General features: G+C 49.0%; 1 protein-coding gene across 1 annotated transcript in view; it reads left to right on the forward strand.

Annotated features, from left to right (window-relative positions):
* The first annotated feature begins 7,269 nt into the window (after window positions 1-7,269).
* Window positions 7,270-15,228, forward strand: part of APCDD1 (APC down-regulated 1) — a 30,478-nt gene continuing 22,519 nt past the window's right edge. Inside the window, exon 1 of the mRNA XM_030836603.3 lies at window positions 7,270-7,433. Coding sequence (XP_030692463.1) covers window positions 7,376-7,433 — 58 coding nt within the window. The 5' untranslated portion in view covers window positions 7,270-7,375. The remainder of the gene's footprint in view (window positions 7,434-15,228) is intronic.

Genomic DNA, 15,228 nt, shown 5'->3' on the forward strand with positions numbered 1-15,228 from the left:
CCAAAGGAGGGAAAAATTGATAAAGTGATTGTAAACCAGGAGCTTGCTCTCAAGTAGAAAATATTTGGATACAAGGGCAGGAGAACCTAACGTATCTCCAGAAGCAGCAAGGGCAGAAGTGATGCAATGAAGGAAAGTAGTGATGCAGGATATAAATTTAAGAGGAAAGCCAAACTACAATTAACTTAACAAACATAATGCCTCAAAGTCCTGCTTTCCGAGTTTTGAATCACTCCGAGACAGGAAGCATGGTTCTGAAACACAGAGTGGAAGTGAGGATACTCTGAAACGAGGTGGGGGGACCTGGGGTCTTGTCCCCAGCTCTTGGGAAATTGGGAAAGTCTGACTTCAAGGGGCCTCGGTCTCCTCATAGCTCTGAACCCATCAGGGGTAGATGCCACCCCCCGAGGGTAAGAGGACCCGCCTGGCGTTTCTCCCACCTGCTTTATGGTCAGTCGTTTCACTTCTGACAGCTTTGGAGCTGTCCACCCTGCTTGCGTTCCAAGATGAGAGAAGCGAGGTCTGGCCTAGATGCCGACAGCCCCACCATGGGCCCGACCCCCTGCTTCATCTCGGGAGTGCCTGCAGATGCTCGTGTCACAGTGACCTTGCAGCTGTCCTCGAGGTGCAAGCAATCCTGCCCCACAGCCCTAAGGCCACCCCCACTGATGAAGGGTCAGCCAACCAAGAGCGTCAGACTCTTACACCCGGAGAATGGTCCTAAACACGCCTGCCCCTTTGTTCTGGGTGAGCTTAGCATCACATTGGCTTCTTGTTCTGTGAGCCTGGTTGGTACACTTAACTCTGTCTATTTTCCACCCTGATTTGCCGGAGTATTGGAGGCTCTTTACGGAACTCTAGGAGTCCTTTACAGTAGAACATTTTGTTTCACCCCACCAGTTGGGAGTCAGTGAAGAGCTACTAACTCAGGCACTGGGCTGAAGCAGATGAAAAATCTAGAGACAAGATCTGAGAAAACAAACTGTATACACAGGTAGTTTTCCTAGGTGGATATGGTTAATTTATTTTTGACTGAACTCTGGGGCCTTTGTGAACGCTTGTGTCTGTTTATAAAAGTTTCCCCCCCCTGCTGTCTTTGTAAGGATAGAGGCAGCAAAGACACTAAAATCTGTACAAGAAAACAGACTCGAAGTTAGGGCCTGATGTGGTCCAACATGAATAAAATACACAGTGTCCATGTGCAGGGAGGTAACATTGCCGAGTGTTGAGTGTCAGTGGGAGATATTAGCACAGACACGGTAAACCTCTCCAATCTCCAGTTCACGTGTCTAAGTCAGAACAGCCCTGGCTGTCCTCTGGCCTTCACAAAACTGCATGAAGATCAAAAGGAGACTGTGCCTTTGAAAGTCTTTTGAGAATTACAACGTGTTACACAAATGTGGAGATTAAGCACCACCGTGGACTTGGCAATGCTGAACTTGGGGACCACAGGAATGTTTTGTTTCAGCTCAGCCCTGCCTTGGAGAGCTGGGTTTCAGGTAGACGGAATGTGATTGCATGTGGCCAGGCCTACACAGCTCGTCACTCTGACACACACAACCAAAGCCACGACAACACAGACATGCACCTTCTACATTTGGAGACTCATAGCGGCGGGCAGCCTTTCAGTGACCATCTGGTCAACCTGCCTGTTTTACACATTGCAACAATCTGCTCTAAAAACTAAGCTGCTTGGATATTTTACACATAAAACAGTAAACCGCAGACCCAAGCACCCAGATACCAACTGCAATAAATGTCCAGATAGCCTGTCTAGCCTTACCTTTGAGCTTGAATGTCTCAGAACTCATAGAAATAAATCTACTTCTGAGAGGTAAAATGTATGTATGCATGTATATATGTACGTATGTGTTTATTTACAGCACAGGCTTAGAGCTGAAAACAGTACCTTCCTGGGAGTTGAAAACCTACTGACTCTACCCCTATAAAGTTGTGTGACTTTTAGGCAAATGACTGAATTTCTTTGGCCTTAGTTTTCCCCTCTGTAAAAAGAGATTAGTAATAGCTGAAGTATTTAAATCAAAGATAAACAACATTGAATGTGATGTTATGATGATGTAACCAGATGGGAAAAGACCACTCCAGATGGCCAGTTGAAATGAAATATATTTGGTTTCATATAATCAAAACATACCTAGTGAATTAAAGAAATGATGTTATTGTACATATTTGATATATGATTAATTATAATAGGAGTCATCTTATAATTTATTGTTTTCACACAGTGTTTCTCAAACAGTGTTGCCCCCCCAGGGGCTTTCTTAGACATTTATTCCTAATTGCCCCCTCCTCCCCCGTTAAGTTGTAGGTAATGTGGATATACAGTTCACCTGTGATGCACATCTCACCCTTTGGAGGGCCACAAGCCATTGTAGTAGCTGAGTCTTTTTAACACCCTCCCCCACCAAAAACAGATTTTGGGGGGCAGTTGTGCCGGGTGGTCCAGCCTACAGTGCTCGGTGTCGGAGGGTTATTTTTAGGGCACGCTTACACAGCGCTGGACGGTGTGCAGGTTCATGCTCCTATTACTTCCATCTCACAGCCGTGTTAAGTAGCTCGCCCAAGTTCCTGTAGGGATTTGACCAGAGCACCATCCTGTCTCTCATTTGTCAAGCATGTCTGAGCACTGCTACGAGCGCACTGACAACCTCAGGCGCGCCGGGGTTGAATGCCAGCCCTTCTGTGTCCCCCTGTTTCTGTCATTGTGTGCTGCAGTGGTGGAGGGTGGTGTCAGCCTCATAGAGACTCTTTCTTGATGCTCTGATCTTATCCTGCCTCATAGACCAGCCCAACAAATGCCCTTTATGGAAAGACTTGTGAAGGGGCCGGGGGAGGAGATGTAACATAATACCCAATTTTCTTCCTGCCCTCAAAGAGGCAAATGATCTAGTGAAGCAGATAAAGCAGTTGGACATACAAGGCAAGCAGCCCTACAGGAAAAAATATTATAAGAGGACATAAAAGTACAGAAAAAAACGCTACTGAAGTCATTTATTGTCTCCTGCCCCTGGGTGAGCTCGTATTTTCTTTCAGTGGGAAGGGCTCTCAGTCTTGTCACCAGCTCCCCAAACAAACTTGGTTAGACTGAATCACCCTCATCCACATCTGTCCCTATTTTCAGACATTGTACATAAGTATCCACTTGGCAGTTGGTTAGTACATGTTGATGGATGGATGGATGGATGGATGGATGGAGGAATGAACAGACACTAAGCTCACAAACATTTGACTGGTTTTCTCTGATAACCACCATGAGTATAAAATGGAATGTAACCTTTAATTTCTTAAGCTCAGAAGACCGTGCCACTCACAGATGCATCTAAACTGCATGTTATTTTCAAAATAGAGTTGTTCTAATTAATGTATTTTAAAAATATAACCCAGAGGACATCCCTTTCTAAGGACTCCTCAGGATAATTTTATTAGTTCTGCCTCTGAGGAAGCTGTATAGGATTTTTCAAATTTAATGTCTTTATCATTTACTTAAGCCCTGCTCTGAGCAATATACTGGAAGCACTGGGTCAGGTGCTGAAAGCAGTGGAGAGGTGACCCAGCACCGTTCCTGTCCTGCAGACCCTTACCGTCCCAAGGAATCACCATGGTGTCACGGGCTTGGAGCTGACATCTACCAAGTTTTGAGAAAAGTCTTCTCCCGGTGCCATTGCCCATCCTCTGAGGACACAGAGGCAGGATAATGTTTTCAACCATATTCACAGTTGGACACATTTTGGAATTGATGTTTTAATTCCTCTGACCCTTCTTAAAACTATCATTTTGTTCACGAACCAAAAGCCCTGGGATCTCTGAAATTCCAAATGGCTTGCAGGATTGCACGCCCTTAGATCAATTTCACAGGCTGCACTAGGAAACCAAATTGCAGCACAGGTTTTAAAGGACTTTGGTCCTTGTGTCTCTCAAGATAATGGTGAAATCGAGCTTGTCTACTGCTCTGTGCTCCCTAAAAATCAAGACACCCTTCCAAGAAAATCAAGCCAAGGTGAGCACCCGAGCTCTGTGCCCAGCACAATACATCCCAGAAAATTTCCTCATGATCCAGAGTTACTGGGGGAGAGCAAAGGACTGGTTCTCAAAGACTGAGCCAATTATAGAGGCTCTTAGGATCTGCAGTGTTCATGGGAAAAGACAACTTGGTAACCATGTGAGCAGCCTTGTGAGCTGGTGACTGAACAATCATGGGGTTCCAAGTGTGCCTCTGATTTGCTTTGTGGCTGGGAATCAGCCCCTTTGTGTTTCTCCTTCCCCATCAACATGAAAAAATTTATTTACCAGTGGCTCCGTATAGTCTAGCATGCTTGCCGATGCTGCTAAGGGCATCTTGTCCAGCTGCCCCTGCCTGGGACTCTCCTATCATCACCAGGACCTGCTCAAGACTTGGTCCTTACAAGTGGCCCAGAGAAGTTCCTTGTGCCGGTTTCAGGGGGCCAGATTCTGAGCAGCTCATAACCACCTTACTTCCTGCCTGGGAATGCCGTCCTCCCAATTCTGCTACTCTAAGCATGTATCCACATGTAATCACTCTAAGACAAACTTAAACTGTTTTGGTTTTTTTTTCCACTATTCTCTTCCAGAAGTGAGTACACTAACAGCAAACATAAAATATAATGCAGAAAGTGAAACCTATATTGAGAACGAGTCTCCCCTTCCAGACAGGCACAAGGCAGTGAAGGAATCTCTGAGAGCCACGACTCTGGCTGGATGTTGAGGGTCGAGCATTTAAAGCTATGACACCACGTGTGGAAAATAAACTGGCAAAACAAATTTCAAACTGGTGACATCATTCTGGCTCTGTTTCTACTACACCAGTAAAACCAGTTGGAAAAACAAAAATGGAATCAACTTAATTGTCAAGCTGACACCAAATTATGGTGGGCCTGTTGGTTTTCTTCTTCTTTTAAATAACAAGATCAAATAATCATTTATGTAAGTGTACTACCTAATTGTTCTGCTAACATGTGATGAATGACCTTCACATTTCAGTGACGATCGGCCCAGTTGCTTGTACATAAACACACCACCCCAGCACTCTCTCGTGTCATTTGTTTGTTTCAAATATTCCCTGATAGACTAAAAGGCATCCAATGACGAAACGCATAGAAAAGTAGACATCGCCCACTAGATGTTCTTGGTGACAAGGCTAAGTTCTGTTTAAGCAGCCAAATATGCTGTTTACATCATTCCCAACTGCCCAGCATTCACGAGAAATTCAAGTTCCTGCTTTAAACCCAACTGACCCTTGGGCAACATTCAAATCCCACAGGTCATAATCTGATACCCAAACCTAGTAAGAGGCAAGCATGTGATTGGGAAGCGTTGGTCCAGAGAGATGCTGCACAGCAAGCCCAACTCAGATACTCTCCTGCTCCTAGGTTTTATGACACCAACCGTCCCTTCTCTCACCACGGAGTCTTTCATCTGCCAGATTTGCAAACATCAGCCCGTAATCCTCACAGCATCCTTGTGAGGTAGGCAGGTGGTGCATGTTGCAATCCCTCATATTAAAGATGGAAAGATGATACTGATGGTGATAAAAACTAAAGCACCTCGAACAGTGCCAGGACCATCACATCAAAAGACCTGTGGCTTTCTCAGGAAAAAAAAAAGGGCAACTGTCACATGTATTCTCATCCATTTTACTGTTTTACACAGATGCTAATGTCCAGCTAGTTTTGAAAGTCTACAGCACAAAGAGTTGAATTACTACATTGTTCAAAGGGACAGAAAACTCTCTTGGAAATCAGGCATTCTTTTTTAAGTATTTTATTTATGAAAAACACCAGCAGAGTACAGAAATGTTCTCCTGATTCCACGTGGTCCCTGGCTGCTCCTCAGCCAGCGTGAGGAGGTGACATTCAGCCTTCCCTACTGACAAACCCTCCTGGAGGAGAGCCCTCCAGATTCATCGGAGCGCGTCGGGCACCTCCGTCAGCAGGGGAGGCGCCTTGACTGAAACCAGCGCCTGGAATGGACTGATGGAGACTGTCCCTGCCTTTGGGTCTTCAACGCCCATGTAAAACTGAACACCCCAAGACTGACAAACCTTAAACAGAACCAAGCTTTGGGCTGGGAGGGAGGAGGGATCGGGGAAGGGGGCCTCTGAGATTTCTCCCGTGTCCCAACGAGTCCTGCCTCCTGGAAGGGGAGGGTGGAGGGGGCCCTGCACCCCTTCCTGGGTCAGCTGGGGCCTGCGGCCGGGCTCCTGCGCTCGGGAACCCGGCGTCAGGACGCGGCGCTCAGCATCCCCACCCGTGCGGTGGAAACCTCTTCTCTTTTCTGCCGTCTCTTCTCTCCTCTCCTTTCCCTCGTTCTCACGTGCCCGCGGGCCACAAACACACGCCCCAAGCTTGGCACGCGGACCTCTCTCCGACCCGCTGGAGACCTGGGCCTTGCAGCGTCCCCACCCCTTTTGGAACGCCTTTTACAAGTGGGGAATCCTCCCCTGTGAGTGGAGGGAAGACAGGGGTCCAGAGCTGCCCCGGGTGGGTGCAGAGAGGGTGAAGGGCACTTTTTCCTCCTTTGGCGGCGGGGGCCCGGGCGTAGGTCTGTGAGCCCCTCGCAGGAGGAGCTGTCCTAGAGTGAGCGGCCGAGGAGGAGGGGAGGAACGGGGCCGGAGCCGGAGGCTAAGAGGGGATGAGGCTAGTGGAGGGCGGGGCAGGGTAGCGAGGGGAGTGGAAGAAGAGAGCAGAGGCACCGGAGGGGGAGGGGAGGGCCAGGGGGCGAAGAAGTGCAGAGGGCGCCAGGGCAGGGGCGGCGGTGCCCAGCACCCTTCAAGTCCTGAGCCGGGTCCCGGGAGGATCCCCAGCCCGGTCCAGGCCCCGCTCACGCCCATATCACCTCGCCCCACCCAGCCCAGCCCCCGCATAGCCCCTCCCCGTTCAGACCCCGCCCTCCCCGCCCCCATCCAGGCCTCGCCCCGCCCGATCCAGGCCTCTCCCCCCACATCGCCCCGCCCACCGTCCAGGCCCCGTCCCGCCCCACATCGCTCCGCCCCGTCCAGGCCCCGCCCCCGCCCGCCCCTTTCCCGCGGCGGCGCCCTGGAAATATGAAGAGGAGCTGCGGCGGTTGCGGCGGCTGTGGCCAGTGCAGCGCGGAGCGGCGGCGGCGGCCGGGCGAGCACGGGGCGGCCGGGCGCGCAGGGCCGGGCGCGGGACGGGAGGCCGGGAGCGGAGGGGCCGGGCCGGGCATGGGGCGCGCCGCGGCCGCCTGAAGCGCGGGCCTGGCCCTGTCCCCGCGCGGCCGGGCCGCGCCGCCCGGGCTGCAGGCGGGTCCCGGGAAGCTGGGTCCCCGGACGGCGGGCGGTGCGGCGCGCGCGGGCGGCCCCGGAGGAGGCCTGGAGATGTCCTGTGTGCGCCGCCTCCTGCTCACATCCCTGTTCCCGGCCCTCCTGCTTCACGGTGAGTCTGGGGGTGCCGGGAGCCGAGTGGACACCCCGGAACCGAGGGGACCGCGCGGCCGGGTGCAGCCCCTTCCTGGGCACCCTGGAAGAGGCTCGCCTTCCCGGGCGCCGGCCGCGCTCTCTCTGGAAGGGCGCGCACACAGACTTTATGTCCAAGTCACCGGACACTTGTGTCCACTCTGCGGGGTTTCAGACTATAGGCGGTCATGGAACCGCAGGCTATGCGACCCTTTACAGAGTGTCAGAGCGCAGGCAAGGCTCTTGCTGGGGTCCAAGCTTTGGGGGCACTGTGCAGAGAACTGTGATCATTTCAGGGAAAAAGCAGCTCGGGGTGTTTGTGTTCGTCCCTCGGAGGACGAGTGTGTTGAGGGGCTGGGGAGGGGTCTCTCCCAGGTGGACCGGTAGGTTCTCTGGACGGACTTTCAGGGAGCAGGGGCCTCCTAGCAGCCAAGGTGCAGTAATTAAAACCAGTCCCCTAAGTTCTCCGGGACCTGAGCTTGTTTCCTCCCGCTCTTCTGGGTCGTTTTGTTTCTGTTTCATGTGTCACATGTCGTCAGCAGCTCTAGTAAACCCTCAGCCAGAGAACAGCAGGCTTTAAAAGAGTTCCAGGAATTGCACTGAGGAAAATAAGATAGCATTGCACCGGGGGTGGGAAGGCAGATTTTGTGGGAGATCTGTGGCGATCATGGGGACAGGTGGCTGCAGAACACGTGCTGATCTAGATGTCCTGGGCCAGCTTTTCCTAACGGTGGACACCTGACTGTTCAGCAGAGTGTCCGCCAGGAGCAGGACTCTCCTGCCTCCACACCCACCACGGGCACCCCAAACCTCTGTACATCGGGTCATCAGGTCAGCACCCTCATGGCCTCTAGGTTTCTGATCCAGCTTCAGAAGGCATTTGGCCAGCACTGAAGGTCAGGGGTGACTCCCACACCATCTAGGAAGGTGAGGAGACAGCAACCCGGGAGCCCTGTGCAGCTGTATTCTTTGTCACCCTGCTGGGGCTGGCAGTATGGGTAGCGCAGGTCCACAGGCCCTGCACACAAGTTGGGCTGGGCCAGACCTGCCTGATGGCCAAGGTGTGCCCGGAGCCCCAGTGATCCCAGACTTTCCAAGTCAGGATGGAAGGCTGGCAGTTCGAGGGCCAGAGAGAGAAGGTGTAATTACAGGGTTGTACTCCTAGGCCCATCTGCTTAGAATTACAGAGCCGTTTTCATCTTTGGCTGAAACATGAAACACATCAGAGCCAATGGGCAGATCAAACAACAGCTGCCACCCACACCAGAAACAGGCAGAGAGAGAGACACAGGGGAGCGTGTCCCCTAAAAGTCTCCTGTCGCATCTGTGCAGGAAGATGGTCCTATGGGCAAGTGCCTTTAAAATGCAAAAGTACTTGACAATTTGGCATGAACAGAATTGTTTTTTCATAAAGCCGTTTGCCTTTCGGACTACAAAAGCTATGCTCAGAAACACAGCCTGGGCCAACCCACCCTGAACTTTTCTTCCTTGTTTTGAGAGCTGGAAGTTGTAACCATACTTCCTGCACCACAGTGCGGTAACGGCTGGTAAGGGGAGCCCAAGTATATCCTCAGTGAGGTTCAAGTATAGCCCCAGATTTCCAAATTCCAGCTGGAGTCAGCCTGAGCTCCTTGAGGTCAGGGGTTCACCCAGATCCACAGTGTGCAGGGAGGGAGTAAGGAAGGGGGGAATAAGCCGGTGGGGCCAGACCCCGTGCACGTGTGCACGTGTGTGTGCACATGTGCATATGACGAAGAGTATGTAAAATAAAAAAGGAGGTTTGCCAAGTTTAATGGGATGACGGGGATAACCCTGCAAAAAGTCACCCCATTTCAAAGTGAACCTGCAGTGGCAGAGTTATTCACACTGCTGTTGCCCACAGAGCAACTGCACTCGTTCAGGGCGCGTGGGACTCCAGCACAGAGGAGAAACCGAGGGAGTGGTCCTTCTGGGTATAAATCTCTGCGATTTGAGAGAGGCTTGTCACGATTCCTTAGGATAATGTAAAGCACCAAGAAGAAATTGGGTATTCTCTCTTTTCTGTCTGATTTTTACTTGGTTGAAGTAGTTTTAATGGGAAATGGGTATTAATCAACCTAACCCATGGGAATGACTTGAGAGTGTGTCCTACTCTGTAGTTAGGGACTTTGCAAGTATTTAGAAATTCCGTTGTAACAGATGGAGCTTGATTATGTATCTTAATAGAAGTCGTCCGTCTGAAGGACATTACCTGTACTCTTTTAGAATGGCTTCATGATTTTTTTCCTGATACAGAGGCATTTTTATTTTGCTACTTGTATATTTATGACAGCAATTAGGTAGGTAAAAACATATTTTCTATGGTTATGAATGTACTTGGGACCAACTTTACGAAATTTAGTTCCAGACATCATTTATAGATTATTTGTTACACTAACAAGTCTCATTAATAAGATTAACAAGCGCACAAGGCCTTCAGGAAGATTCTGGGTGAAGATGCTGTAGAAACTCTTTATTGTGTTTGCCATCCGATCTTTGTTCAGTTTTTTTGGTTACTTTTATTTCAACTCAGGCAAGTTATAAATCACCCCTAGGTTCTATTGGTGAGTAAATTAGGGTCTGGAAAGACTGGAGTCCATTGTTTATTTTTTGCTGTGTTTTAAAACTGTAAATGTAGTGGGAGACCCAAGTTCAAAATGTGACGGCATAAAAGTATACATGTTGGTCTTACTTTCCTGTCCTCCAGCGTCTGAGAACAATTGCATTTCTTAATCCAAGTAAAACCTATTGAATGTCATGAAGGTATGCAGCTGGGGTATGTCCCTTGTCACTGTTTTATTTGCTTAGATGAAAAGCCACGAAAATCATTCTGTTCCAGAAACCAGATTAACATGAGATATTTCAGAAAAAGTGGTGCTTTAATGTGCCCCAAAGTGCTCATTCTCTTTATTAATGGAAACATTTGACTTTAAGTTTTGGAGCCGTTGTTGGGGAGATGTTCTTCCATCGCCATTTACTTGTGTAGAATTCATCAACTTTTCTGAAATGGGAAGACACTTCTGAGCTATCACCTTTCACTTGAGTGTATTCTACTAAAACTGAACAAACAAACAAACTGTGGATTACCGAATGACTGCTTAACCAACAAAATGTGAGGAAACATTACAGTAGGGTAAAGTAGAATCTTTGAAATATCATTTTACTGGAGGCAGTTTTTGTGACCAAGAAAACATTGCCTTTCCTGCACTTTTTCCCCCTTAGTCATAAAATGTAATCTTGAAAAGAAATATTACTCATCTGCTCATAGCAGGGAGCAAGGGTCTCAGACAGATGGTAAATATTCTCTTTTGAGAGAAACTGACTATCTTCAAGCACGTGGCTGAGCCGTCCCGTCATAGCCGTGGTCCTTCTTTTTCTCCCTAAAGGATTAAAGAACTCAACACCAGGGGATGATAGGACTGTGTAAATACCTACCGTTTAGGGTCAGACTGATGACAATTTGATAGAATCAATTAAAGGGAAGCATAAAACTTTTAGGACTGGAAATATGAAAGGACTCATTAGTGATCTCGTACACCTGTGGAAAGCTGACATGGCAGCACGTGGCCTGTGCGCGGCATTGAAGCGATCCCAAGGAAAAGCTCAGGAAGAACCTGCCACCATCCGAGCATGAGCTCTTGCTGTGTCCAGATGTTATGTGCACAGACCATTGAGTTCTTTTCAATTTGGGTTCATATTGGGAGTAAAGTTATTTTGGAATGTCATGTGATAGGGATCTAGGTCAGAGTAAGGATGTGGTGTCACCCTGTAGTGACTGAGGCTCATCTGTTCTCGAAGGGTTTTCTAGCTTCATTCCTTCAGCCAACCATTCGGTCGACAGGTACATTAAGAGGGCCTCCTGCGTGCCTGTGTCACTGCCGGCTGAGGACAGGGCTGTGAGGAGGGGCAGCCCCCCTTCCTGAGGAGGCCTGAGAATACCTGGCAGGATGAGAAGAGCTTATTGGAGAGCCCAGAGGTGGGAGCCTGGCACACCGCCCTTGACTGCGGTGTTCTTCCCTGCTGGGAATCCCAGCACTCAACACACACACGCACACCCCACACACATCAAGCACACACCAGACACACAAACACACACATACCATGCACGTAGTCAGACACGCCATACACAGACACACACACCATGCACACACACATACGCATACACACACACACACACACACACACACACACGACTGTGTGAAGAGCACAGCTATGGCGGCAGCCATCAGCTCCAGGCCCAGCAGGAAAACCATGCTGTCTGTGGTTGGACCCCAGTGTCTGGCCCGGTGACCATGGCCTTAGAAGAAAACGACTTAGAAAATTACCTCATTTTCATCAAAAGTTAAATGAAGCCAGGAATCTGAAATCTTGACTTTACTATATTTCTCATAAAGGGAAAGTGCTTTTAGATAAGGTTTAAAGCTTGGCAAAAGCAGCTCTCTCAGCTTTGATCTCCAACAACGTGGAAATAAAAGCAAGCGCTTGGTGAGTGTAGGTGCCCACCTGGGAGTGAACGGCAGCTTTTGTTCCAAAACATGGAAGCTGTGCAGGCGGTCACGTAGCCGCCTCGACTTCACAGCCCACATTACAGTGATGATGGCTCTCTTACCGGGGCTGGGCGATTTCACGGCAAAGTCATCACCTGCATTTCACCTCATCGCTCCCGTTTTCTCTGCTGCGTGTTTTTCTGCATCGCACCAGTTCCACCGTGAGATGCTTCCTCACTCTGGTGTGGGATTGACGCAGGTCACGTTGTATCAAGGACAGAAACGTGCAAAGTGAGCGGGAAAGGGCCTTTCAGAGACCCTCTCAGAGACCACCATTGTGAATGTCTTGACATTATATTTATTTGGCCGTTTTGATTTTATTTTTTTAAGCATTAAAGTACCTATGCAGTGACTAACCCGATCAAAGATGAGTTCATTCCCAAGTGTGCCTGAAAAGTGTCTCCTTCCGAACTCAGTTCACATGTTATTGTGTGTAAAGTGGTTTGGTGCTTTGGGTTCTCGATCTAGAGAGACAGGTGAAAAGCTGCTGAGCACATCAAGAGGATTCTCCCAGGGACTTGGCCACACGCTGTGGTCCTCCCTCACTTTTCCCTTCACGTGTCAGCGATGGGGCAGGCCTTGGAGACGACCTCACACGCAGTAGGCCCTCAGTCACCTGCTGAAGGGACGACTCAGGGTCTCTGCTCCATCCCCCGCCCCATGCCCTTTGTCTTCTGCCTGGTCCCTATTGGTGGCCTGGCTCGAGGGCTCAGGAATAAGCGTTGCTGTAGGCGGCGGAGAAATACTGCATTTGTTCCCTTTGAAGCCTGTGCTCAGGGCTGCTTTCTGTGTGCGGAGTCTGGTGACTTGGGTGATGCCAACAGTCACCTGGCCTCACGGGCCTTGAACTTAGGGTACAGATGCCCATGTAAATGGTTAATCCTGTGCTTCCTCTATTTGGGGAAATCTGGTTTTTTATTTGCTATCTCTGGGTGTTTTCACTCTCTGAACAGTAGACTGGCAATCATGGTAGTAGTAAAGATCATTCTGGAGTCATTTAGGATTTCTGTTGTGAGTGATTTCATCCGTGGAAGTGAGAAACTCTTACACACACACACACCCGCGCATGTGATACACCCTCCAGAACCCAAGGAGCTCATGTAGTTCTCTGCAAATGGTCATCTATAAAATTGTCCCCTAAAGCCTTCGGGAATTAATTTGTTTTCAACAGGAGAACAATTTCCTTCCAGGGTCTACATTTTTCTCCCACCCGTACTTGAAAGAAGCTGCCCCCTTGTCATAACCATTTGATCTGGGCCCAGGCCATGGGACCCCAGATATTGGAGACCATTTTGTAGTGAAGCCACTTTGATAACCTGCTTCATCAGAACGCCACTGGTCGGGGCGGTGCTGTGGTGGCTCCCACTGGCGCTGGTATCGGGGCCTGGCTGTTCGTAGAACCCTTGACGTTGAAGGCTGGTTCTCCACCCACTCCCTTCTGTTCCCGTGTAGTAACTGGAATTTGATACATGAGATAATATAGGCGTGAAGTGAGCCTTCGAGTGTTTTAGAAACATTAGTTATTATCCCCATTACTGTAATGTTCACTTTGTACAGGGGAACGAAAGGCACCTATCCGATGACTTAGCCAAAGTCACCTTGAAGCCTGAAAACTCAGTCCCTTTCTTACTGCACTGATGTTGTTTAACCCTTCGAGATGCTCTTTTCCTTGGATTCATTTACAGCAAAAATCTTAATGGATGGAGCCCAATGAACCAGTCTTTGCAACTGACCAAAATATCTAGAATCCTCAGTTCGTCAAAGTCTTGATGTTATTTGTGTGTGCCTCCTCACTCGTATAAGAAACACAAGGGGAAAAACCCTCTCTTGGACTAAATAGGGTTGTCACCTGTCCACCCCACTAGCTCCGTATCCAAAGCAACATCCCACAGGCACTGATGTTCCTAACGATTACCTCACTGTGATCTGCCTTAAGAGCCTGGAAGATCATAATGTCCACTGCACTCAACGTTGAATAGCAGAATTATCGACAACCAAATATTGTGGTTAGTCAATACTTCTGATTATACAGATAATCCAATCAAGTGAAGGTTTTTAAAGTTATTATATATAATAAGCACATTTATTATTATAACTAATAAGTACACTCAGGCAGGAACTGTTATTACAGCTAGTCACCACCCTTAAGTTGGATGTTTATTTATACAATTGAAGATGTATGAAAGTGGACATATAAGTATTTTGCAAAAGTTTTTTTCCAGATATAGTGCTAAATTAGTACAGACCCTTACTTTCCTCTCTCTGTCTTTCCCTCCCTCCCTTCCTTCTTTCCTCTCTTTTCAAATAACTTTCTGGTAATACCTTTTCCCACAACATGCCAAAGATGGTCCGTGCCTCTCCGGGACCACAAAAAGATTTACTGCTTTGTTGAAAGCAGTTCCCTTCTCTTATCTTTCTCATTTATTCAGGCAAAAATGATGCACTGAACCATGGCAGAAGCTTCATAATTGATCTTTCTGCTTCTTAGCCCTCCAAAAAAAGGGAAAAGCAGTCTTTTCAAAATGGAATCCTTATCCTGCGTTACATTGCTTACAAGCTTTGGGTGGTTCCTCTTCCCTGTTTCAGCCCAGTCCATGCTCAGGATGACGCACTCACAGCTCTTGATCACAGCCTGGCCTCTGTTTTGCCACTGTTCCCTCCTGGGCCACCCTGCAATCTCCCCTCCCTAAGGCCTCTCCATCCTCCCTGCACGAATCTCCCGCCCCTCCTTACGTTGGGCATGTGCTGTATAAACCCTGCCTGGACCACTTCTGTTCAGTCTTCAAGGCATAGCTGCCTGCTCCCTCCATCCTTCTGAGTCCCTTTATAAGTCCATTGGGATTCTGATTTCTTCCCCAACTGACGATTCCTTGGGGCATAATGTTTGTAGCTTCTGTGCCTGCACAGTGCCTGGCCCTGCAGAGAGTCCTTTCTGATTGTTTGAATGAGTGAGTTGCTAGTTTCAGTCTCAGATTTGGAGCTGACATAGTTCTGGCGATGCAGGAACATGGGGATCCCTGGGTTGACCAGAAGTCTAAGGCTGGTCTCCTTGGAGGGCACCCATGGCTGATGCTGAGAAGGAAGTCGTGGGATGTAAGGTGAGAGCGTTCCACATGGCCTCCCCTGTGGCTGAACTAGGTGCTTCAAGGGGCCTTTTCATTCCCAGCCATTTACTAGAAGGAGGCCTCACATGGGGGCGGGGGGGGGGTG

This window comes from Globicephala melas, chromosome 13 (genome assembly GCF_963455315.2).
Source record: "Globicephala melas chromosome 13, mGloMel1.2, whole genome shotgun sequence".
Taxonomy (NCBI): Eukaryota; Metazoa; Chordata; class Mammalia; order Artiodactyla; family Delphinidae; genus Globicephala; species Globicephala melas.